This window comes from Platalea leucorodia (genome assembly GCF_965183815.1).
Source record: "Platalea leucorodia genome assembly, chromosome: Z".
Taxonomy (NCBI): domain Eukaryota; kingdom Metazoa; phylum Chordata; class Aves; order Pelecaniformes; family Threskiornithidae; genus Platalea; species Platalea leucorodia.
Window position 1 is genome coordinate 29,081,068 of NC_138858.1, and position 27,880 is coordinate 29,108,947.

Here is a 27,880-nt window from a genome sequence, read left to right on the forward strand (position 1 = left end):
ACCATTCAAGCCATCCCTAAGAACCTGAGGAATTCACCAACTTCTGTCAAATTTATGCTGATTAAAGACTTACATGAAAGCCAAATGTTTAGGAAAAAAGTAGTTCAGAAGTCTACAGAGCTACAGAATTTTATTAGGCGAAAAAATACTAGTTAGGGCAAACAAGACAGCCAAATCTGTAGTATTCATATCAATATAAGTCAGTGTGATTTGTTCTGCATTACAAAAGTGCAACTACCTTTACCAAAGGTACTTTCGTGAAAGACGAACAATATCATTCTGAATTGGTACTATAGTCACCGGCTGTAGTTTTAGTCCATCACTTCCTGTAGCTCCATGGCAAGTTTAGGAGTTCCTTTCTTTCTAGCAATGTTCTCCCAAAGTTTCAGTATATGCAAAGTTTGCTAAGTTGTTGATGCCAAGACAGAGAAAACTTCCGGACCCCTTTCATAGTCAAAATTTCTTAAACATCCCAAGACTCTTAGATCTGGATCTCTGTCTTTTGATAACAGTAGTAAGCATGCATATCGTAATACTAAACAGTAACAACATGCTATAGAACTACATTTAAGAAAAACTACTTTATGCATCTGTTTACTTGATATAGGTAAGCAGTCTGCATTATGATCTGAAGAAATATATGAACATAGTACTTTCTCCAGTGTGTGTTGCTATCTGTAAGGGTGTACACCAGGACAAACAGTGAGATAAAAGCTGCATGATCAGAGCTGAAGGTTTTTATTCCATAGAAGATAGAAAAATACCTTTGACAGGGACGGATACTATGCTACGATGGAAAGATGGAAAGAGAGTCAGGCTCACTTCTACATTTCATAGAAAAGTTTCCTGCTTCCCCATTTTCAAAGCTATATAGTAATCCCTCATCTACTGCTACATCAAGATGTGAAGCAGCTGCTGCAGTGCTGTAGCAATCTACCATCACACAAATATCAAACCCATCCTCAGCTTTTCAACAACAGCTTTCCACAAAAATTCCAGTGAAACACAAAACCTTAGACCTGAATTTTAAGGCATCCTGCAGCATAGGTACGGCTATATAGAAGACCACTTTGATAGCAATGATGATCAGGATCAATAGTTACATTCTTAAGGCACACTGGAATTCTGCACAATAAAATTGGTTTCTTAGGACTGAACGTGCTCTTGAACTCTATATGCTCTCATAAAATGAGCTCTACCAGCAACAAAGGGCAGTTCTTAAACTTTACCATCCTACATGCTGCATGCCAATCTTGTCACTTATCTTCTCTTTAAAGTAGCACAAACTGAAAAATCTGTACTACAGACAGTCCTGTTATTCACAGTTCTTCTTTGGAGACTGGCCTGCATAAGAAAATCCTAGATTACAGCTTTATGTGCTGCTGGATATTATGTAGTGAGCATGACTGAAGAATCAGTCCATGCGCTATGCCAGTGCCATGGCAATATCCAGTCGGTGTTTCTACACTTTTTCAGTCATCCTTCTTGCATAATACCCAGCAGCAGGTATTAGCAGATATCAGCAGATATCAGCACTCAGTACCTTGCATTTGAATTTAAAATTCAGTGTAAAGAAGCATATGGAGGTGTGATGGGGAGGGGATTTTGTGTGCTGGGTCAATATCCAGCCAGTTTATTAAGATCATTCTAGAAGGTGACGGACTCTGAGCTGACATGCACGTGACATCTTGAGGTTATGAGACCAGCTAAATACAGGACTTAAATGCAGAGATACATGCTCAGTCATTCAAAACAAATTGTTACACATATTAGGAAAGGAACAGAGAACCTCATCCAGTTTGTAAACCTGTGTGTGTGGGCAGCTGCACCTTGAATGCTGTGCACAGCACTGGTACTGCTTGTCCTAAAAAAACCAACCCCACCCCCCCAATAAAAACCCAAACACCACAAATCAAAAAAAACCCCAGAAGACAGAGATAAAGGCAACAAAAAAGAATCCAAGATATGGGAGCTAACATCCACCAATTAAACTAGAATTCTTCAGGCTGGAAAAGAGATGACTGAGAAAGAATACAATGTAGAGAACTCACAAGTAAGAATAGAGGAGATGAGTTAAAAATGAAATGAAAGCACAAGCAGAGAATTCAGTCAAGCCAGAAGGAATGGGAAACTGGACAAAGTTTCTAGGTTTCTCCAGACAGAGAAATCCATAATGGATTGCTAAATACAAAGACAAAATCACTTGTTCCGGAAGTCCCTAATCTGCGAGTTAGTGAATCCTGCGAGGATACTTCGCAATAGTATCACATATAGTACTTTAATCTTATCCTCTTCCTAGGTGTTGGTTGCCAAGGTCAGGATACTGGGCTAGGTAGACTCTTTGCTTGTCCCAGTACAATTGTTCTTTTGTTCTCCTGGTGTAATGGGTGTGGACAGAAAGGAACATTATTTTGATAGCCATAACTACACAGTGAGTCCTGTATAATAAAACAAACATTCCCATTGCATATTTTCAGCAGCTTTCATGGAAGATCCAAGTAGTTTTCTGGATTACTAATTTTTTAGTAGAAAGTTAAAAAAAACAGTTCCTCTCCCATTTTTGCCATATACATGAGTATAAGGTTAAAGAACCACAACAACAAGCCTCACAGGAAGGGTATGAAGACCTACAGAGACTTCTTGGCTATGCTAGTTAACAGTTATATTTCGTAAATATATTCCTAATTTTTGAAAAATTATGCCATTTGGCATTACTGCAGGTTGCATACATGTGAAAAGAAGTATTTAGCCCAGAGTTCCCCTCTCAGAAAAGCATCCCCAATTCCGCAGTTTGCTCTCTGCATCTCAATTTATCCATCCTCACATATTTCCAGCTTCTGGTTTTGTAAGTGTTAATATTAACTTATTTTTAACAATAAGTTTTTTTAAAGGGTGTAGATCATCTGAGATGTGGCATGATATACACTAAGTTGTTACTTGAAAGAACTTGTCAAATATAGAATCCTAGAATGTCCTGAGTTGGAAGGCACCCACAAGGATCATTGAGTGCAACTCCTGTCCCTGCATAGGACAACCCCAAAATTCACACCATATGGCGGAGGGCATTGTCCAAATGCTTCTTGAATATTGTCAGGCTCGGCGCTGTGACTGCCTCACTGGGGAGCCTGTTCCAGTGCTCCACTACCCTTTGGGTGAAGAACCTTTTCCTAATGTCCAAGCTAAACCTCCCCTGGCATATCCTCCTGCCGTTGCCTCGGGTCCTACCATTGGTCGCCAGGGAGAAGAGATCAGTGCCTGCGCCTCCTCTTCCCCTTGTGAGGAAGCTGTAGACCATGATGAGGTCTCCCCTCAGTCTCCTCTTCTCCAGGCTGAACAGACCAAGTGACTTCAGCCGCTCCTCATGCGGCTTCCCCTCCAAACCCTTCACTATCTTCATGGCTCTCCTCTGGACACTCTCTAGTAGCTTCGCATCCTTTTTGTACTGTGGTGCCCAGAACTGCACACAGCACTCAAGGTGAGGCCGCCCTGGTGCGGAGTAGAGCGGGACAATCGCCTCCCTCGACCGGCTGGCAATGCAGTGCTTGATGCACCCCAGGACACGGTTGGCCCTCCTGGCTGCCAGGGCACGCTGTTGGCTCATGTTCAACTTGCCGTCGACCAGAACCCCCAGATCCCTCTCCGTGGGGCTGCTCTCCAGCCTCTGGTTGCCCAGTCCGTATGTACACCCAGGGCTGCCCTGTCCCAGGTGCAAATTCCGGCACTTGCCCTTGTTAAACTTCATCCGGTTGGTGGTTGCCCAGCTCTCTCGTTTGTCCAGATCCCTCTGCAGGGCCTCTCTGCCCTCGAGAGTGTCAGCAGCTCCTCCCAGTTTTGTGTCATTGGCAAACATTTATGAAGATATGATACTAAAGATACAGTGCATCTAGACTACAGACATTAATATGATTGAAAAATAAAGATTGTATGTTGTATTTTTCCCTAGAGTAACTAAGTTTGTGTTATGTCTAAGCCATTTGAAAATGGATTGTGAACTCTAGGTACAATAACTGCATTCAGTTATTAGTAAAACCCTTGCTACATGAACCTACAACTGAATGTGCTAATATTTTAAGATAAAAAAATGAATAAAGAATCCAAATAATTGCCAAAAATAATTCAGATTATTACATTACTTAATGTCATAATGAACTGCCAAAGAGCCAGTTGATATTTAAAGCTCTTTATAAATTAAAAACAAGAAGCTGATTCAGGTAAAGTACATAATCAAACATTGCACTTTATTTTTGAAGAAAACCTGAAGAAGCAGATGGAGGTGGAGCCATTTTATATACCAGATATATATTTCATATACCAGATTGAGGATAAGCCTTGAAAAATGCATTTTCTTTCCTTTCTGTCCTCATTATAAGAATCTTGATAGGTAAACAGGAATTTATACTGCCAATTAAGGTATGTTCCAAAGGATTATGAACACCAGAAGGAGGTATAAAAAAAAAAAAAAACAACAAAACAGAGCTGCTTACCACTGTGGTGGAGAACAAAAGATGGGGAGATGGAAGACAGAGTGAATTGTTAGGTGAGTCCCTTTCAAGAGTCATTTAACTTTGGTAAGTACTGTCAGGTTACCTTGTAGGATTTAAAAAGCACCAGGACTATGTTCTAACCAAGCAATTGTACCTGGATACCTGCAGACATTACCCAGAAGTCTAATAATTCACTTGCTTATGACCTACACATTACCTTCACGACTAGACATTTATTGCAGCCTTTTTGTACAAAAAGTGTAATGAAATCCCATAGACGGAAGTTAAAGCTAGAAAAGCTTAGAAAAAAAAGCTGGCTAGGAGAAGGATATTATAAAGTTAGCAGCAAACACAGCTAACTTGAAATAATTTATTCAAACAGTATGGGGAATTCTCCAACACAATCTTAAGACAGGTTAGGCCCTTTTCTGAAATGTATGCACAAACTCAAACTGTGGTCTGATGAGAGATCACCGTTGAGATTATGGCCTACATTACACTTTGGGTAGGATGGATGTTTCTGACATCTTTTCTGAGTTTAAGGTAAACAAAAATACTTCTGCACAGACTTATAGATAGCCACATTTATTACAGTAAGAGATCCACTGAATTTGTTTCAACTTGGTGCAACACCTCATGGAAATTCTTTCAAAGCTAGTAATGATTTCTGTGTTCTGTTGAAGATTTACAGCGAGTTTTAATGACACTGTTTTCAACATTCCTGGAATGATTTATTCCATTAGGCTGCATCATCTGACTCACTGTATACTTAAATGCACACTTCTATTGATCTAGTTACCAAGCTCAATCACATCGCATTCATTACTTCAATTACTTAAATTATGAACCCAACAGCATTGTTTCACAGTGAGTCACTTGGTGCCAATACTCCACCTTTATTACTCTTCTGCTCTGTTGCTGCCAAAAGCATGTTTCATCAAATCAACCTTCAATCAAATGGAAGGATTAGAAAGCATTAGTGAACATTAGTAATGACAAACTGGAATAGTTAAATGGTTGTAGATTCCATTTTGACTTTTTCTAGTGATACTTCAGCCCTGCATGAAAAATTCTGGGAGATTTCTAATATATTCAGGTGGTGCATTACTACAGAAACACCATACTGAGCTTTTTCATCTATATTCTATGTAAGATGAGGAAATAAAATGCTAAATTGTTACACTGTAACACTGCCAAGAATACATTCAATGGGTAGCTGAATTTATACTATTGATGTATCAATATATTTGACATTGCATACATGTTTTAGGCACTTACCTGCAAATATGTCAATCAGGGAACTCGAAGCAGCTTCTTATTGGCAGTCAACTAGTAAAAATAACCTAAATGAGACTGAAGTATTTAAAGCATGTGAATTCAATGAAACAAAACTGAAGCATTTAGAAGAGCAAGCTCTGATTGTGTAACTTCACTTAGTACCAAAGTGCTCCATAGTACCTACCACACAAGCAAGATGTGGTGTCCAGATCACAGAGCTTCTCTACTCTGGTTCTAATATGCGACAGAAACAGACAAGGTAACTGCTGGTAGAAGGGTCTGAAGCTAAGCTATTAAGATTTACATGGTATCTCAGGAAAGTATTCTCAGTACAGCATAGTGGAATAAATGGTGCTTGTGTTTTTAATTAAACCAAATACAGCTTATAATTATTACTGTACTAACAGGAAGGGCAAAGGCTTGGGAATGAATTTATGAAAGATAATAAATGAAATAATGAAAAAGAAAGGTATTAGTCTTGACATTTTTTAGCTGTCTACGTAAGAAGCAGCTATTTGAAATATCATGAAAGGTAAAATGATTTGGTTATACAGGTACTTAATTAGGATTGCACGTTAAAAATCAGAATGGCACTATGAACAGGATGGGAAGTGAATGGTTTTCATTTGGGCAGAAGTCATGCTATGTGAAAATAATTCTTACCTTTGATTCTTCACAACATCCATAGATACACATACTAGTGCTTACTAATGGCAGCCACCAGCTTGAGCAGCTGGAAGAAAGATGTGAACTTCATAGTGTCCTTATCACCTTGATAAAACTCTTAAAGCCCAAGTGCTTATGAAGATGCGCAGACTTGTATTAGTAATGATTTAGAGGGCCTCCTGTCTCCACACACATCGAGTAACATCCTGTTATGTCTGCAAAATTTGAAATCTGGGTTTTTTAAAAAGAAATAAAAGTAGCAAAGATGCCTGTGGTTCTTAATTAGACAAACTAAACTCTGAGTCTTTATATTGGGCAACTATTTGCCCAACAACCCTCTGTTAAACACTGCCATTTTATGGACTGAGAAACAGTTACACAGAAGAGCGAATGCTTGCAACAAACAAGAGCTGTGGTCCAAGGTTCCAGCTAGCTTCCATCTGGTTTTGGCCCAAAGACAACACTTTTGGTGTGTAAGGCCTTCAATATGGAGGATGGGGATAAGCAAAACTAAAATTAGCTACGTCTTCCTCCGGCAGAGTACTGGAGAAAGTCATGCAACTATCTTACTCCCTTATGCTAAGGTATGTAAAGTATTAAAGCAAATGAATACTTTAATTCTTACTTTGTCATGTGATTCATCCGTTCTTCCAAACTATTTCCAAAGCTAGAAGGAAGAGGTGCACATATTTACATGCCTGGGGTTATTTTGAACGTAGTTCCAAAATGTTTATTTGAGCATGTACATTTCAGAATGAAAAATGTATATGCAAGACAATGATTATCAATGTGTTAAGCAGAAGAAAACCCCACCATGTAAGATGACTCAAAATTTCCTTTAGGCATAAAGTTAGACACTGAAAGATGCCTTGTGTCAAGGTGTGGTTCTGGGAAGAAAAATACCGCCTCAGAATTTAGTTGTAAAACAGTTTACCTTTTTTTTTGTTTGTTTGTTTGTTGTTAGTTTTAAAGCAAAGCCCTCTTTTTCATTTTTTCTATAGTCTCATTCACTATGTTTGAGTTTTCAAACCATGGAACCATTCAGTTTCTCTATCTGCAAGCCACAGAATCCCCTCAACAAGTCACCATGAATGTAAAGCTGAAAGAGAGCTGGAGAAAATGGCAAATTAAATATGTCCTACATGTAAAGGCATTCCTTGACAACCATTTCAAGGTAAAAGGACCGGCAAATTAACATCACTTCTCATTGTGTACAGTACCTTATCAGAGAAACAAAATTCTATCTGGCATTTGTATTATGCACTAGGGGTGTTGAGAGAAATAATGGAAAATTAAAAAATATTGGTATGTTATACTGCAGTAGTTATGCATCCAGATTAAACTGTATGCTGTAAACACAAGGGAAGACTTTAAGTTCCCCTGTATATTTACTAGAGGAAATTTATGACTATCGATTTTTCCAAGGGGCAATAAAGAAAGGAAAAATGGGTAAAACTGTCAGCATGTTCAACATGTATTATTTCCATATTTTAAATATAAATATAAATTAAGGTTTGACAAAAATTATTTATAGCTGAAGCTACAAAATAAATACCTCAATTTTAACTTCTATGATTCAAATGAAAGTCTGGCAAATAAGAATTGGTGTCACAAAAAAACCCCATGAAAAACTATATGATTCAAAAGTAATACCGTATATGCCATCACTTACACATATATGCATTAATAAATGTGCAGCATAATTGGATCTGTTTTCCTTAAAAAGTAGACTGATTATTGGAAGCAACCTCATTTTAAGTCTGCCATTATTCAGATTAACATTTGGTGGTTTTGGGGATGTTTTGATGGTATATACTGCTCGTTTTATGCAAAACAAGGGTAGATGCCTCTGAAAGAAATGCACTTTTCATATTAATACTTTATATAAGCAGTACGTTTCATTGTGAGTCATTCTGGGATAACAAAAGCTACGAACATCTACTCTGTGAGCACTTAACATACATAAATTATTTTACAGACACAATATTCCTACTGAAATGCTTTGTCATTCAAGTACCTCTTTAAATTAGATGTCTTTTTTTTTTTTTTTTTTTTGAAAGAAATAGCATGACCTACTTTGAAAGTACAATCGTTTGCACTGTTGCAACCTGACCACAAACTTGGTCATAACATTCATTTCACTTATTCAAGATGCCAGTACTTACTCTACTCATCTCGTTTGTATATACAGGTAGTAATTAAACTCAGACTCAAAATTAGAGGCCACAGCTTAAGATCAGGCTCTAAGGTGATAATAGGACACTTGAACAAAACATCTGACTGACAGCAGGATGTTCCATCATAGGTACCCCACAATATAAGGGGAGTGGGGAGGGCTATTTGAAAGAAAACAAAAAGAAAACCTTCCCCATCCCCTCCCATGCAGCCACTGGTGCACTTGGCCAACAGGAGCTGATCTCTCTGCTAATCAACTCTGTCTCTACACACCTACACTGCTGTTAACAGCTATTCCATGGCCGCCTCAGATTTCTGCCTCCAGAAAGAGATGTCCTTCATTAAGGAGACTTTCAGCTGAGTATGCAGCAACTAATTTCTACTATAAATTTTATTATAGTAAGTAGTTATATCATGACAATGCACTTTAATTTCATCATTACGCTATAGAAGCTATCTGTGCTAGACATGTCTAAATTGTCTACATGCTGTTGACCAACTGTTAAATATTAGAAGTGAACATAAAGATGTTCAAATCAACATGGGTGGATTTTGTCCAGAGAGCTACTACCGTTAGTTTCATACTTTCATTTTAGAGACTCCTGTATCAAGAACTTACATAAATGGAAGGACAGATCTTTAAATAGTTTGTATTATCATGGTCTCATAAAAGCTAGATAAAATTAAACTAAGACCACTGCAAGTTTTGGTTCAAGGTCTTGAATAATTTTCATTTATTTTTAGTTTACTCCTTTATAATTCACATTATTGACAGCACAAGCAATGAGAATAATTTTTTTTTGTTTCTCCTTTCCCATTTGGTCAGACTTAGCGAGCATCAGCTGTTTCAAACAAAAATACAGGCAATGTACCAGTTCTCAGTAGCAAAGCAGTTACCAGTATCACCCAACAGGCATTAATTTCACTTCACATAAACCTCCTATTTCTACACTGATCTGCTGTCAAGCAGCATGAAGCATCTAAACAGAACTGACCATAACTTATCCAAAGATCATCTTCTTTCAGATAAAATGAAAATCCTTATTCAAGAGACTCCAGAACTTACAAGTGTGAACCAGAAGAGTGCACTACTGAGTCAGGCAAAACAAATTCAACATGAGATTTTCATCTTTCATTAAAAATTGGAATGCAACATCTATATTTAAACAACTTTATTAACATAGTCAAGCAGTGATTAACATTCACATCTATTATGTCACATCATACAAATGTAAATACAAAATTACTACAGTACAATATATATTCTCTGCATGATCCAAAATATTTGGTGGCCCCAAAAACTCTTTAAAATTCAGCAGCTTATCAAAAATTAAAACCATATTCTATTTAAAGTGAAGTTCTGTTAGCACATAGGCAGACTTCAAGAAATATCACTCAATTTAGTACAGTTTGAGAGGTTGCAGGAGGATATGTTTGAAGGAAACATTCCAACATTGTGGCAGATACAGAAACATCAGATTTAAAGCTTTCAAGCAAAACTCATACAACCTAAGTTGTCAGCAGAAAGATCCACTCATCTTTAAACTATTTTGTATACTGCATCCAATTTAAAATTTTACAAGCGTCTAGTATTAGTAAGTCAGACAATGTACAACATAACTACCTATCTCTTCCCATGAAAAAAGATAATATTACACTGGAGATTCAACAGCCAAATGAACCTGCTTATACCTATCTTTTTTCCTAATTGCTGTCCTCGCAAAAGCCACCCAGGCCTTCTCAATTTTGTTGCTCACCCGAAGTAAGGAAATAGATACCTAAGTCGAAAGTAGCACAATAGAACCAGCTTATAGAAAAATGATGCTATAATATAAGCGCTGAATTCTTCGAGATGTGGATTTGGCTTACTTAAAGTATACTGTAACACCACACAAGGATTCATCTTATAGAGCCATTTTAAACTTCCCTCATATAAGTACATTCAAGTGAGTAAGTATCCTTATTATTCTAGCAGAATATACTCTGCAAGGCAAGCAACAAGAGAACTCGCCTCAGTTTCCCCATTCAAAATAATAATCTAAAACTGGCTTGCTCCAACCATTAAGTGCAAAGAGCAAGCATCAGTGGCAGACAAAAACCAGTTTCTATTGGAGAATACCTAGAAGACTGATGGATGCAAGTCATTCTGGAGAATGCATAGGTGAGTGAAATACACAGCTACTGATCAAGCTTTATCTATTCAAGATGAGGTTACTGGAAATACTTATGTAATACATAACGAATATGTGTGCAAACTACATCAGCATCTATCTGAGATAACTGCAGGATGTTTTGCCATTTACAGCAGTCATTCCACTGTAGAGCTTAACCTTTATCTAAGATAAAAAGCTACTCTTTAGACCCTATATAGAAGCTCTGCGTCTATCATCCTCATGAAAGAGATAGTATTGAAGTAATTAGTGTTAAGTTACAACTTCTTTCCTTGACAAAATCTGAAACAAACGATTTCCAATATGATGTTGCATTTAAAGCATTCTTCAAGAAATATTTCAGTTGTTTGAATATGGATGCATTCTCCTCAAGGGAAGAATGTTTTTGCACCTTATCTGTTAATACATTCAATATGAATAAAATAGGTAAAGCAAAAGTCATTATTGTCCCACAGTAGAAGGTTAATTTAGAGTAAGTTTAAGACAGAGGAGCTGCCTAAATGAAATACATAACCTGCTATAATTAAGACACATTTTTATTAGCATGTGTTCTGAACAAAAAGGGTACAAGAGTATTCACCTGAGATAAAGCTAGTATTTGAATATTTCTAAGTAGCAATGAGTTTCGCTTGAGGAAAGCCACTTGAAGTTTTAAAATATACATTTTACTATTATACAATATATGCAGTTTAAGTAATTAAGATTGATGCTAACATAAAAGTCCTAACAAAAAAATAAATCACAGTGTGTATCAATATTGTTAGTTACAAAATTTATGCTACTTCATAACTTTTAAAAATTATGATGATTATAAATTTTAAACCCATTCTTCTAAAAGTGATCTTTTGAGTACAAGCTTTAAGGAGCAATAAACTAAAGCATAAGAATTAGCTTATTACAATTTAAATATATACATATTCACTGATTTAGAAAATAATCAAGCTTTGGAAAAAATTTACAAAATTGATTATTTTTGCTTGCACTGGTTAAAATAATGAACTATTCTAATCTTTTTCCCTAAATGAAAAGAGCTGTTTCCTGAATGTGTAATGAAAAAAATTTAGTATTGACCTTCACTTAAGACTAATTTAACAGCAATTTAGAACTGCCAAAAAGATGCATTTATAAGGATTTTAAATACACTTTCTGTTACCAACTTAGGTTGATCAGCAGCTTTTGTTCACTCTCAGAATCCTTCAAAAAGGGAAACTCAAAACAGGAAAAAGGCATATATAAAAACAGTAAACACTGACCTCCTGAGGTTCCTACAACAAAAATATTCAAGTAGAAAATCTACACCATTACTTAGCAGCGGCTATTTCTGTAGTTTAGCACACTAACAGCACTTTATTCAGTGTGTAAGGAGCAAATGAAGTAAGCCGTGCTTTTAGCATGCCAAGAGGCAGAAACACTGGAATGTAACAAAGACAAACTCACAATTCTACCAGTATAAACATTCAGTCAACATTCAAGAACTGTCACGACTACACCACAAGAATTAAGATGCTTTTTATATATCCCATGATGCAATAATTGAATTATAACTGTTAATGCCGATTCAGAACTTTTCTTACCTCACATTATACCCTAAATGGCTTCTGCAAATCTCTGCACTATATTATGCATTACGAATATGGTTCATTTGCTTTAAAATATACCATGAGAGAACTTACTGATACAAAAGACTACTTTGTCAGTACTTTTTATTTCTGCCTTATTTTAATTATTTTCCTTGCTGTTATACCAGATCAGTTCCCATCTGTAGAAATACCTATTAAAATATGTATGTACAAAAGTGGCATCCTAAGTTAATCTGAGGTGAGGTGGAGTGGTTTTATTTGGTTAAAGGGGCTTTCTGAAATTTAAGAAGTTTAGTTAAACTCAGATTCTAGCTGTTATACTACAGTATTATTTGGGGAGGTTTTCTATTCTACAATTTTTTTAATGTATTTTCTCTGAAACTCTTCCCTAATGTTCAAACACACTCAAAATTAAAGCAAGTTTGGGTCTAAAATAACATCCCACCTTGCTAAATTTTAAAGGTTTGTTGTTTTTTTTTTTTTCTTCCAGAATTTAAAGTGTTTTTAGTGACTATTACTAATTTACTTCAGATTTATTAGTTAAGAAGGAGTTTTGTATTTGCTACCAAAGCAATGTAATTTGAAAGCAAGTTATCACATGCAATTTTGACCAAATTGAATACTATGTAGTAGCATTACTGAATGTACTTTGTACAGTACATGTCCAAACTATTCTTCAGGCATAATCCATTAAAATTTGCAAAGCCAAAAAAAAGGGGCAGGGGGAAGGGGGATGTAAAACATGCATGCTATCATGCATTTTAAAAAAAAAAATCAAAACTCTTTAAACAGCATTTGTAAGTTCACACTCACACAGCTCAAACATCAGTGCAATGGCTAAATCATTCAACAGTCAAAGAACAGAACCATGCAAAGAAGAGCAAGTTCTTAAAAAAACAAACAAACAAACAAAAAACCCCAAAACTGTTATCCAGTATCCATTCTGCAATGCAAAGGTGAGAAACTAAATCTATAAAAAGGCTGTTATGGCTTAATTTTGTTTTGCAGATTAATTATGCAGCACTTGAAAAATGGAAAGGTGTGGCTTCACCTCTGACCAGCAGAGTTAAAAGTCTCTCCATTTTCCTTTATCATCATGGGATACTCTTTAGGCAATCTAAATTATTAAAGACTTGCCACTTTCAGATGGACACAAGATCAAGTGTACCAGTTAGGATTTCACATTCACAGTACATAAGAAAATACACATGGAAGGAAAAGTAAAGGGTTAACTTAACAAGGATTTATTCACAGGAATACATGTAAGTAGAGAAAAAAAAAACACAACAGAAAAGCTAAACAAATGAAATGAAGAGGATCCAAACCAACTTTCACTCCATAGCTTTAAACTTGCACCCTTGTGCATTTAACTACATCACAAAGGGCCACCAACATGCGCCGATACAGTGTAGATACCCTGCATTACATCCATTAACTTAAACATCTCTTTTAAGATCATGCTTTGAACAAAAAGAAAGCATAGAAGGTAATATGTTGAGTGGGAATAAACACAAATATAGCAATCATGTCATCAACTTCTACAATTGTCTTTATGTGCCAACTAACATTTATGCAGCCTTTAACGGGTCTTACCATGTAACTCATGTTTAGAGATTCTGATAAAATCACTAGTATATAACCATGCAGAAAGCACATCACACTGACAGCACAGAGGCAAATATTTTGCACAGCTATATCAGCTTTCCACATTGTGCAGGTTACACACAATACAATATCAATCTTATTCTTAACAGATCCTAAAAAGGTATTTCAAGGCCTAATTGTTAACTACAGTACTTTATATCTATATTCTTAATAAAAATAAAATCCACAGAATCTTAAAAAAGGAATTTCAAATGCAGGGCTATATTGAATTGGTAAACTGCAACACAAAACTGGCGCAACATAGGTAAATGTATACCAATTTCACTCTATGTGATGCAAGCATGCTACTTTCCCACTAATTTAAATTACTTCTGATCACTATGAGCCAGAACGCATGCCTGAACCTTAAACTGCACGTTAAGAATAATGCCTTACTCTAGAAATTAAATCTAATGAAGTACAATAATCAAATCATATCCACTACTTTAATTCTTTTTTTAATGTAAAAATTAAGATGTCAATCTCTCCTTTGAAATGTCCCTCCCCTTACCCCAAAAATGAAAGGAGTGACTCATTTGGCAGCTTGCAGGTTGCTTCATTTTGTCCAAGTTAACCTTTATTAATTTATGATGGGGTTCTTATATTGTACACTGCAAGTGCCTGCTTCTAATAGACACAAGCTGCATTTTAACTGCACTAACTTCATTTGTGTAGTTCTTCATTAACATGCAAATACCTAGGAATCCCATCAAGCAGGATGAAATAATGTAGAAAACCCTTACTTAAAAAAAAACATAAAAGAAAAAAGAAAGCCTTTTACTGTTTGTGACCCCCATTCTTAGGTTTCCTTTATTGTGCGCAAAATAGTTTTCCTCTTTACGTATCCCTATGGTTCAATTATATGGTTCTTATTTTGGTACAATTCCCCACAATATTCCAGAATGTGCTGTTTTGTAACTAGATTCTTTTTTTTTTTTTCTTCTTCACATCCAGTGCAGAGTTGTAATAGGAGACAGATTTCCACCCACAAAGGCTCCAGATGTTAAAACATTTCCCAACATCGACTTAATACAGTGACGGCAACACCTCCCTCCCGCCCCTCCCAGTAGGGTTGGGATTGTACTGTATTCCCTACTGGTTTACCCTTCCCCCCAGTAAAGGGTAACATTTTCCCTGGGTGCAGAGGCTCCCTCATAGTCTCCCAGACTGAAGGACCTGTGAAAGGAAAAGATAAAGGTATAGTGAAATCTTACCTTGAACCTTAACTGACAGATCTGTGCATAAACAAAGAGGCTTTTCACCTTTTTTAAGCAGTAGGTGCCAGCCTTTAACTTAAAAACTAATTTATGCCTAGATTTTCCCTTTTAAGTCTGTTTAAGAAAAGAGCTCATTTATATCAGGTAAATTATTATTCATGAAACAACAATGTATGCTTTAAAGCTACACTGACAGTTCCACTATTGTGGCTAAGCTTAGATTTAAGATAAAAGCAGTCCTACATATTCTAACAAGCTTTTCCATTTTTAGCACAAAATTATGAGGTAGCTATGATATTGAGGAAGAGTACTAAACATATCTGCTACTGATCTAACAACTACACTTTTAGCTGGATTAAAAAAGATAGCCATAGTGTCTCCTCCTAAGAATAACGGTGAATTTTATCCTTTGGATTCCTCTTCATTAGAAGAAAACACCCTTATGTCACAACTAAAATGCCCTCATTGGTAAATATGTAAATGTTTGAAATTGGTTTGTTTTTAATCCATTGTTCAGATCAAACATGTAATTCAAACGGGATTTCTTATGTCACTGAATTTGAAAAAAATCTTAGGCTGACTTTTAAATAGTTGTCCATTCAAGAACAAAACAGAATTGAATGATTCGCTCGCATAATTTCAGTACAAAAGTTTTACAGCAAGTGTCAAATTTATATAAAGACTGACTGAATAAACTTAATTCACCTTCTTTTTTGGGTAGTATGATAATCTCTTCACAGTATCACACTACTTTACACAGGGGAAATCTGTTTTATACAGTGTGCACAGACAGCATACAAAGCAAGGTGGTATAATAACTGTTCTAGAATGCACTATCACTGTTCTTTGCTGAAGTTGAATCATTCTCCACACAGAACTATAACAATTCTGAATTGGTGCACAAAATGGAGTATGGCAATAATAAAAACATCAGCCTTTCCAAAACATCAAGCTCTACAGTTACAGTAGTTACAGATTAGCACAACATCCTTTATTCAATGCGAAGATCATCTAGCTAGTATGTGGTTAGGAATATATTGGACTTCTCATGGCTAAAGTGTGTTAGCAAACTTGCTCTCCTATCCTAGAGAAATATTCCTGCTTAGACAACATCCGCCAGCTACTAATTCGTAAGACATAAGGGAGTCTGTGTCTTTAGCATGATGGCTTGAGGATCACATTCATCACTTTGCTTATTAAGCCTGAACTGGAACTTTGTAACATCTACACTTCCAACCTTATCTTGACACACTACCGTGTCTATCATACACTCACTTTTTCTTTCTTTCTCTCTTTCTTTCTCTGGAAAAATACAATAACAGAGTCAGACAACTGCTTTTGCTACAGCTACCATCATTTAGGTATACTATCATCCCTTTTTTTTCCTTGTTATAGGAAGGAAGGATATCTCATCCAGCATATCTGAAAAAATCTAGTCTGATGAATTAATTATGTTCCATATAATGCAAACAGGGAGGAAGTCTGTTATACAGCTCTGTTCAGCAAGGAAGATTTGTGTGCTTACCTCTAATTATGGGACTGCAGCTACAGTGCATGAGGTTAAACTCCATAGTAAGCTGCAAGGCGCTCTTTTAAGGGAAGAGGAAACTGGTCAGAGAAACGCCTCCAATTCTCATCCCCAACTTGATTTTTAAATCCATGAAGAATCTACAAATGAGAGGGGGAAGTCCAGATAATCACTAAATGGTAGATACATGATCTTTATTTACTAGCAACATATGCAGTAAGCCACAAACTGCTGGATTGTACATCTGTCCATTTGAATTCTCCAATTTAATATTGAAATGCTACTAAGAAACAAAGGAAGTCTAGTAATGTCTTTCTTAACTGAAATGGTTTTTCTTTTAAGGGTGACATATAGAATATAGCTACCCGCACAAATTAGTGTGTGTATACATATCTATATGTATTTTTAATGAGTAAGGTGACTTACAACCTCAAGTTAGGCCATTTCAGCATGCTAAACATTTTATCAATTGACACAGTTTATATATGTTAAGATTACTGTGTTCACATTTCTTTTTTAAATGTGTAATATGTTGTGGGAAGAAAGCTGAGCCAGAACTGCAGCCAACATGTGACAGAAATTGCCTGTCAATTTCTAGCACAAATACAGAAGCATCCTGTGAGAGCTCTCTTTTTTCCACGGAACCTGTAAGACAACTGTCACTAAAAAGGAAGCTGTTAAAATCTTTTGTGTTTTGAAAGAACAGGGATCCAGAGTCAGTGGCAGTCAAAAGCCAGTGAAAGAGGGGGGGAAAAAAAAATCTACAGGTTTCAATCTGGCCTTTCCAATGTAATAAATTAACTGAAAACTATGAAAATTAAATGATGCTATCAAAAAGGTCTTACTATGTCAGCTCTGAAAACAGCAGGTTAAAAGGCAAACATTAGAAAGAATAAAAGCAGATGAAATGGCTCCTCATCATAGAAAATAAAGCCAATGGAGTCCAAAGTTTTGTTTTTCTTTTTTAAATTCAAGGATACTGAATTGTGGAACAGTCTATCATGAACACATCCTCACAGAAAAGGCAATGTTAAAGCTCATGGTGCTGAGTTTAACCTCAACACAACATTCTCAAGCAGAGCTGTTCTTGAACAGGATGTAGCAATAATGACATTGCAGCTTCATCAGTTAACTTACTGCTTTTCTTCCTGAAAGAGACCTTCCAGAAGCAGGCTCACCTCTCTTTCCTAACCCAAAGAGTCAGATTAGCCAGCTGCCAGGAATTACTGAAAATCTAAGAATGTTCAGGTATGACAAAAGGAACACTTTTTAAATCATCTTCCAGTAGAGTTTTAGCAAGTGAGCTTCATCTACAGTCTTCAGATACCTCGCTTTTATAAAAAGTGATAAAATTCTTCGGGTATATGTCAGATTTCAACACTGGCAGCTCATCTACCTATGCTCTTGGAAATGGTGTTTTGTCTCTCAGCTCTAGTGCTAGAAAACAAAACAAAAAAAGAAATACTGGACAATCCAGTTTTTTTTCCATTGTTCCTGAAAGGCATAGTTATTGTTGGAAAAACATTTAACTGGACTACAGCAGTCATGTATTCATGAGGAAGTAATCTAAAAAATGTGCATGCCATCACTTGAAGAAAGCTTTGTCTCCTTTCTTGCATGGCAAAAAGCACAAAAGAATACACTTTAAAAAGCAAGGATGTCCTTATGCCAAGCGACCAAGAACCATTGTGTCTAGTTTGAATGCATTAGATCCCACATGGATAACTTGGAAAGAGTCTGAAAAAGAGGAGCCTAACTTATTGAAGCAAGTATTCAGTGCTGAAGGACCAGTGCAGAAACACACACTGAGACTGCTTTGGACAATCATCCTGCACTTTCTTTTAAGCTTGTAAGTATTTGCTGTTCTCTTCTGCTGATGCTAGAATACTCACAGCTGTGCATTTCCTGGACCTAATGTTCCTTCAAAGGAGACTAGTTATCTGAGAGGCTAACTAGGACAGTGAGATTTCTGTCTTTGCTCTTAAAGATAGGATACAAAAGTTCTAGCTTCTATTCCGGTGGCTCACACATGACATTACTTGAAGAAAAAGTGCCAATATTGACCTATGATCCTAGTGAATACTTAGGAATATGCACCATTTTTGCTTTAAGAGGATTATCGTGAACTTTTGACACACATTCTTACTAAAAACAGAGATTTTACTTTACAACTTGTGAGGGGAGTCACACTACTGAACAGTAACAGCACCTGTTCATGAAACTGAAATAGGTTTCTTTTTTTTTTTTTTCCCCCTCTAATCCAAAACACCAGTGCCAAAACACAATATATAACATTCCGGGTGGGTTTTTTTTTGCTTCTTTTACACAAGGCAAATGGTCCTTTCACTTAAATTCTATTGACACTTTGTCTAGGGATGTATTCTTGGGTATAATTGTACGTTAGTTTCTTGAAACCTGCTCATCCAAGAAGGATTCTGAGGAGGAGTAAGCAATCCCGAAAAGTTATTTTCAGCAGGAGTAAGAGAAACAGATCAGGATAGCATGGAATATTTTTGATTTGCAATTTTCTAGATATTTGTCCAGAATAAAGTAGGCATCTTCGTGGCAAAAAAGTCTTGAACCATACAAATCTCATTTTCTAGGAAAAAAAATCTTAAATCTGGTATAAAAAACCATGTTCTTCCAAATGCAGGCAAAACATAGTAGGCTGGATATGATAAGAAGCTCTTTGAGGATGATTATCCCTTCAAATAAGATCTCAAGTGAACTTTTCAATACTGTTAACGAACGTTTGGAATAACCCAAATGCATATAAGAAAATAAAGTTAAATATAAGAAAATATAGGTTAAAAAAAAAAAAGCCAGGATTTTAATGTTGTTTTGTCTGAAAATTTATGACCTTTCAAAGAAGCCTCCATGACCACAGTAAGTGCTAACAGTGGAAACAGAAAGCAAGAAAAAAACCAGAGGATCCAAAACAAGCACTGTTAGGATATACTGTTATATTAGAAACATTACCTTACAGAACATGTCTCGGAGATCATCTTTTGGGCTAATCCACGATGCAACAGCATCACAAAAAAAAATAAAGTCCTACAAGATTAAACAATCACATAGGTTAGAAACCTCAATTTTTAGGTCTGAAAACAACGCTTGATGACATCAACTATGCAGGGTCTTTGATCCTAATTCAGAACTGCTTTTGGTTTTATGTATTTATGTTCCAGTTAATTCAGACAATAACAGTAAGTTATTGTATGCCTAAGCGCTCACAAACAGAAATAGTTGAGTGTAGCAATAGTTTTTGTTTAATTAGGTTTTTGATTAATAAAACCACAGTTAAAAAAAACCAAAAACAACGCTCTCCCCTGCCACACCACACTTGCCTAACTTGAATTCTTTCAGGACACATACCAAGTTCAACAACCAATCACCTTAATAACAAGCAAAAAACTCAAGACTGCAGTCGCAACACTCACTCTCTCACACATTTCCCCAGTTGGGGAAAAAAGCTGTTGTATTTCTTCAAGCAGAGCCAGAACTTTTTTTTGTGGGACACACAGAATGTTTATCATAGACGTTCAAAACTAAAGCCACCCCAAAATCCCTATACTTAGTTCATCTGCTGTCATGCATTACCTCCTACCACACCATTAAAACACCAGCCTTTAATCATTATGTTGATAACACACATGTTTTTGGGTAGGAACTGAAGATAACAACTAGAGAGAAGGCGAGATGGGATAATGAAAACAGTCTTTAATTATGCCCTCCCCTTAAGCTATGTGAAAGAACAAATGGACAGCAGAAGAGGGAAATGCTAAGTACAGAATAAGGCATAAGTGAAATGAACTGAAAATTTCAGAACAAGGTAGAGGCTCAGTTCTTGTGCTTCAGGAAGGAGAATTCCAGGCAGAGGAGAGGGAAAATCACCTTCATTTTCCTCTTAGAAAACATTACATTGGTACAGCTTTACTTTGGAGGTATGGAGTCTAAAGAGCAAGTCATATTCTCTTCTTCAGATGTACCATTTTAGAGATACATGTTCCTTGTCGCATTGACTATTTAAGCAATATATCCAAAGTTGAAACAGAATCTTCCCTACCCAAGTTGTAAGAATAAAGAGGTGGTTACTGTTTTTGTTCTGTTTCTTGTTTTAAAAGCCTAGGTTACATCTGGAAAATAGGTTTAAGTATGCCAACTTTTGGCTTACATTTTTATACAGATCCTGAACAAAACCTGACAGAAGTATCAAAACACAGTTATTTTAAGCAAAATTCATTATTTACATATTCTTTCTAAGTAAAAGAAAAAACCTGAATTTAACAATACTCTTCTCCTTTCCTTTGCTAGGTGATAATTACTGAAGCATCATGATACGTATCATTTGCAATATAAACATTTTGGCCTCCTTGACCTCAAAATAAAGCTACATCATGTACTGCAGGGAATCACATCCTACTCCATATGCAGCTTTCACTAAATTTCACATGAGTAAAGAAAAGAAGTTAAGATCTATTCATGTATCTTACTTGAACTACTCCACTGGGGTTGACCGAGATCATGGTACATATCCCGCGGAACGCTGAATCCTTTTCCTCATTGTCTCTTATGTTTCGCAGAGAGGTGCACCTAGCAAGTTGGAGACCAAAACTTAGATAACTCTATTACTTTTTCTTCAATCAAGTCAGAACTAGATGACAGTATTTGATGGAATAAGTCACACTGATGATGATAATGATCTGAAACACTATTTTGAACTCTTAGAAAAAGTTGTCCACAGTCTTTACTAGCATATTCCCATTAGGCATCATCTCCATAATCTTGCTTTCCTGTTGTACTATATACAGTTATGAAGTGTGACCTGTATTCCATTAAATACAAAAGAAACATGTATCTGAAATATTTATAGAAACTATCATTATTAGAAGCGGAACATATAATACTATCACAGTATGAATTGTGTCAGATACCACTTACAGAACAGTTATTTAACTTTTACAGCAGCAAGCAAGCTATTTTATACATAACAGATCTATAAACATATACTCCTTACAGCAATTCAAGCCTCAGACTGAATTTTAAGTAAAGTAATGCACGGTTTAAATTTTACAGTATTTGCATGCATTGTATTATCATTCTGGTGGATTTTAAAATGCTCTTTCATAGTCAAGCTTTAACACAGCAAGCATGTGACAATCTTATCCCATGCATAAATTAGTCGTTAGCCACAACATAAAGAATACATGACGGTGCTACTAAAAACTCACAAACCTGATAGGACAAGATTAGTCACATGGTTGGCAATGATTAAGGATTGAGATTTTGTAACCAACTGAAAATATATCTAAAAGTGAGATAGAGAGAAGAAAGAAAGAGAGTGAAGAAAAATGAATTAAAAAAAAAAGATTGAATAATACACACCAGGGTCTTATAAACTGCTGTAGCATGGGGGCCACCTCTTGAGGACAAACGTAACCAAGACGACCAATTGTTATTGCTAAGGTAACGCAATCACGGTTATACACCACCAAACGCCAACCAAGACATGAGCAAATGAGGGGGGAGGAGAAAAAATAAAGAAAAAACAACAAATAACTCAGAAACAGAAACCAACAGAATCTGTGTATGATAATAAACATAAGATTTCACCAGTGCTGTTTATTACCACCCCCTAAATAAGAGGCAGCAACATATATGGTATACTCTCCAGGGTAAAAGAAAAATTGAAGAAGTAAATGAGAGAACACCAAAAACACAATTTAAAATCCCAAAGGCTTTCTGATGTAAGCAGTCATTTTGCCCTCTTCAGGGTAACCTCTTACAGTAAATTTACCTACTACACATTTTGAAGTTTTTATTCAAATGTACTATTATGGATAGTCTTGATAAAAAGGAATTAGCCAGTTTCAGTTTTAGTTTCAAGTATTCTAAACATTTTATTTTTTTCAATATTTAGAATTCAAGATTTTAATATACCTACCCTATCAGTAAAAATACATTTATAAATACTTTTACATGGAAAATATTGTGGTCTATCTAAAAATGCTAAATAGATATAACACTTCTCAAAGAGCACCAAATATTTGTTTTCTTCATAATCTTGTAGAGAATTTAAAGTGACTGCAGATTAATTCTTTAATCCCAGTATTTCTCCTGTTCACAAAAGGCTTCCTCATAGAAGTCATATAAGAACCTGACTTCTGATACCAAGGCATATGGACACATGAAAAACAAAATTGCTTCATCAGATGATTAGGTAGTTTGGTCCTTTGTTCTGAGGAATAGATTGAAGAAAATATCATCATGCAAATGTGTTTTAATGGTGTTTGCTCAACTCACAGAAGATTAATCTTTAGAAAAAGGAGAGGGTGGGGAATAATGTATCAGGATTACTTGAAGCAAAATACATGAATAATACTAAAATCCAGCAGATTTATATGAAGCAGAGAAAGGAAACCTATGTTCAAGGGACATACTATGCAACACTCTAATTAACAGGCATTTGCCAACAGTTTCATGAAACATGCAATAAAGCAGATGATGCTTTCTCCAATAAAAGTTTGGTGTAGGATATGCTAGCAGTTTGAAACGTACTCATTCCATGAAAGCTGCAGCTCACTAGTAATATACTGTTTTGCCCTGATGTTACTCAATTTCAATATGCAATGTCTAAAACTTTTGGCAGATCTAACTTATAAAACTGCATTTAAAGTGCTACTTTCAAATGAAAATACACTTTTAAGTTTTATCTGTAAGTTCTCACAGCTACGGTCTGTATAAGGAATAGTATCTCTGTCAAAGCTCAACTTTTTGGCATGTACTGGTTATTTTCTATGGAATTACTTTTACTTAAGGTCGTCTCATGTTTTGATAGAAGTGTTTTCATAGCTCATTACATAGCAAGCTAAAGCAGAAAACAGTAATATTCTTGCACATACTAGTGGCATGCAGCACAATATCCCACAACAAACTTATTATAAGTACACCACACTCAACATTTATTTGCAGTTATGCATCCACATTTAAAGTAACTATTAAGAGAATAAAAAAAAAAAGTCAGTGTTTGGATGCTTCAAAATTCTCTAACAATGATGGAAGCAAACATTTAAGTACTGGATGCCTCTCAGTTACAGGTATTACACATCCATCAGTGCAGAAGAAGGGAGTCGGGGCAGGGGGAAAGAAAATTTATATTGCTATACTATTCCATGGTATATTTCACAACAAGTAGGTATTTGCTCCAAAATTATCTTTTCAAAAAGTAGTACCTATAATACGCCAGATAACTAGGTAATTTTTCCTTCAAGCTCACCTTCCATACTAAACAGGGGGACAGGGAAGGGGGCAGAGAAAGTACAGCTTTTAAGTTTAGAGAATACCAGAGGAAAAATATGCACTGAAAATCTCTCTCCAATTTATCTCTTGCTTAGCTCAAAAAATATAACCGTAGCACTGAATTTGCATAATTTTCAATCATGTCAGGTATAATGACTAAACCGTCATTTTTGTGCAAGAAAGTTTTCAAACAGAAAAAAGATTCTTAATTAGTAAAATATTAAACCAGAAACCTGTCAAATTATTAATAAAGCTTTGCTGAAGTATGGAAGGTGCTCTTCATACCAGAACGTGTCCTCTATAAATGCAAAAGAAACAAGCCTCAGAAATTCTGATTCAGTAAGGCATTTGGGGATTGCTCCCAATTTGGAAGGCAAAGCTGTGGGCCAGAACATAAAACATGCATACCATTTTTAGAATTCTTTTCAGAAATTTGTTATTAAGTGACCAGGGAATAGAAGTTCTACATTATTTCAGTTATGTTGTGGTAAAACTGCCATCACAGATCTAGATTTTTGTGCATGATATTACAAGTATATCTTAAAAAAAAAAAAAAAAAAAGGAGTGCATTTTTTTGTAAATTCAAGGAGTTCGTTATTTGTTTTATATATGCCAATTACCTTTGTTTCAAACACTAGACATATATATACAGTACACGTGTAAAGACATGCATATATTAAAATCAGTATGAACTAAGTCTTTAAGTGTTACTGCATACATTTGTCATATTCAATACATAAATAAAGCTGGAAAAATACTTAAACAGATGATAAATAAATATAATAAATATTATAAAAGTGAGAAAGCAATTACTTTAGGAATCTAGATATATGATAGATGGTTTGCGGCAAGACTGAGACTTGTAAGAGCTTCTGCAAAACAGAGTTGCTTTTGCTTATAAAAGCCAAATATATAGCAATAAAATCAGTTCTGGTGTGGTTCCCCTATGCAATTTTTAAAATCATTATTAAAAAAAAAAAAAAAAATCTGTAATTCGCTTCACCACATATGGGTCAGTTTTTGGGTACCTGTGTTCTCTAACAACGTCTTTGGTGTGTTGGGTCTGTTAATTATTTCTACAAGCTGGTGCAACACCATTGGAATATAAGGCTGCATCTCTATACCTGAAACAGCCAAAAAAAAAAAAAAAAAAAGATTCAGAAGAAAATGACCATTAATATACATATCTAAATAGATCTGGTACATTCAACTTACTAACAAGGACAAGAATCTCAAATTTAATTTACATTTTAACATGAAAGTATCACTAAAAAAACACCCAGACAAACCATGCTAAATGTGCAAAGATTCAAAGAAAAAGCAATCTTACCCATCTGGATGGAGATTTCTCCAATTGCCCAGGTGGCATTGTTACACACAGAAATGAATTCGGGGTTTAGGTTGGTTCCCAAAATGGGCATGAAATCAGCTAGAAAGAACAACATTTTAAAAATCTCATCACACAATACAACTATCTTGTCCTATTACTGTAAGATCACGGGGGGGGTGGGGGGGGGGGAGTTTTAAATAAATTTAAAAAGTCTAAAAAAAATGTAAGCCTATTTAAATGCTTGGAAAGTGTTACACATGAATTAACAAGAGCTATATTTCTGCCATATATCAGATTAACCTGGATTTTAGAACCTAAGCAGATCAATGCAAATCTTTTCAAATTATGATTTTAAAATGTTTCTAATAGGCTTTATCTTTATGTAACTCTAGAAACCTTTTTTCTCCCCTTCCCTTCCTGGCACAGCAGGGGAGAGGGGAAGAGGGAAGAAGAAAAAAACCACAGCTACAAGTACTTGTAGTTTTACAACATAGTTGAACAACCCTCAGATCACCTGGATAGCTATGTACTCAGCTATGCTTGAGAAAACAATGGACCCTAGAAGGCAATCACATCCTTGATTAAATTTTAAGAAAAAAATAGTCACAAAGATAGATTATAACATCTGCCAAATAAACTTTAAATTCCAAGCCTATCTAAGCATTCATTTGGCAAGTTAAGTGTTCCTCAAGAATATCTGCGGGAACAGACAGCAAATGTCATGGAAGTGTATAACTGATGCTAATTCCCTACTGAAATTAAAAACAAAGCAAAAAACCAAACCAAAACCTACCCTCTAGCCAAGTTTTCTCATTTTTTTATATATATATATAAAATTTTATGTAGCAATAGATTCTAGTAGAACAAAAAAAGCTATAAATTCAAGAATTTATCAAAGCAAGCAACTGTTCTAATTGAAGTCTAAGTACACCTGTTTTGCTGTATTCCAGCACCACAGGTAGTTTGTTACATTATTATAATCAAGGACAAAAATGAACTTTTGCACTGTCTACAAAAATAAGAGCATGTCTTTTAAACACACAATTTGAAGGAGAAAAGTCTACAGACCCTTGCCGATAAAGGAAAATGAAAACTTACAACACCAGCAAAGGCAACCCATGGAATAGGGAGCTTAACAATGGCTAAACCAGCCTCTTATCAGTTTGTAAAACAAGTTAATTGTTTAATATGTAAAAGAAACATACCGATGCAAGGCTTAACATGCTGAAAACACGCCTTTGTGAGATCACCTAACAATGCAAAAGAACTCTGTCGTACCTCAGGCATTTTATCCTAAAGAGAGGAAGAAAAAAACAACAATTCTAGAGGTGTTTCTGATTCTCTTAAGAAAGAAAATCCTTGGATCCAACAGGTTACTCATCTCACCTGCATGCATTGGTACATTAGTGTCAGGATATTGCTGCGAGCCACTAGCTGTTCAATGTTGCCTCCAAGTCCTTCAGCTAAACCACTGAGTAAATCAAGAGCCACAATCATGAAATCTTTATCTGGAGCCTCATATTGGTCTGGCTGAGCATTATGCAACTGCAACAAATAAGTACGCATTTTCAAAACGAGTATTAGATTTTCTCAGGGATGTGCATAAAAAAAAATTCAGAACTGCAATTTTATTTAGCTATTCAATGGTTATACTACAAATCTCCCTGCAAACCCGTAACTTTACATAGTTAACAGATTGGTTTAAGGAGATATTCTGAAAACATTGGAATTGCAATAGAAAAATACCATGGCTTGTGCAAGGGTCTTCTGCACCAGATTTACACAGCGCTGGTACACAGGTTCACAGTATGGAAGAAAGCCAGATTGCAAGGCAGTAGCAACTGACGACAGGCACTGGAATTAAAAAAAGATGAGAGAGAAAACAGTCACTACCTTTCCTCACATCCTTCAAGTGCCTTTTACTTGGCAGAGGTGAATTAAAAGCAATTAGCATTTTAAGTACACCAACATGTAACTGATTAAGTAAACGCAACCTAGAAAGGCAGTACCGACTAGCTGAGCCAAGACAACTATCAGCAAGTTGTTACTCTCTCCTACATATGGCAGCTGAGAAAATTTCTCAGCAGCAGCATCTTCTTAGAGGCAGCCAAGAAAGTGCATACAAAACCAGTTACGATAATTCAGCCAGCACTTACACTAGGCTTCAGTATCTTGACCTAACATTACCTAAGAGTTATGAAACTAATTTTTCTAGAGGTGCTTTCCTGCTTCACGCTTGGAAAGCAGAGAGAATAGACTACATGGTCTGGTCCATACCTTCAGCTTGTCTGACAATAGTTTTAATGGAGGGATGAAGAGAGCAAGGAGAGAGAAGACAAGAATAAAAGGGGAATGGAACTTTTTTTTTTCTCCCCTAAAAGAATCCCATCAAAGAAAACACTCCAGAGTGGCAGAAAAGAATCTAAAAGATTTCTGCTAAACCTAATGACATTTCCTCAGTCACAAAATTTTCTTACTACAGTCAGAATATTTTCTCCATAATGGGAA

General features: G+C 35.8%; 1 protein-coding gene across 4 annotated transcripts in view; it reads right to left on the reverse strand.

Moving 5' to 3' along the window:
* Positions 1-13,093: 13,093 nt before the first annotated feature.
* TNPO1 (transportin 1) overlaps positions 13,094-27,880 on the reverse strand; it is a gene marked incomplete at its 3' end in the record, with an annotated part of 59,889 nt that continues 45,102 nt past the window's right edge. For all 4 annotated transcript variants that reach the window (XM_082336154.1, XM_082336153.1, XM_082336152.1 and 1 more), the window contains 10 exons: positions 27,119-27,226; positions 26,759-26,917; positions 26,578-26,665; positions 25,373-25,471; positions 25,071-25,166; positions 22,129-22,204; positions 21,237-21,336; positions 19,723-19,797; positions 16,741-16,883; positions 13,094-15,174 (listed from right to left, as the gene is read on the reverse strand). In XM_082336154.1, coding sequence (XP_082192280.1) covers positions 16,776-16,883; positions 19,723-19,797; positions 21,237-21,336; positions 22,129-22,204; positions 25,071-25,166; positions 25,373-25,471; positions 26,578-26,665; positions 26,759-26,917; positions 27,119-27,226 — 909 coding nt within the window. The remainder of the gene's footprint in view (positions 15,175-16,740; positions 16,884-19,722; positions 19,798-21,236; positions 21,337-22,128; positions 22,205-25,070; positions 25,167-25,372; positions 25,472-26,577; positions 26,666-26,758; positions 26,918-27,118; positions 27,227-27,880) is intronic.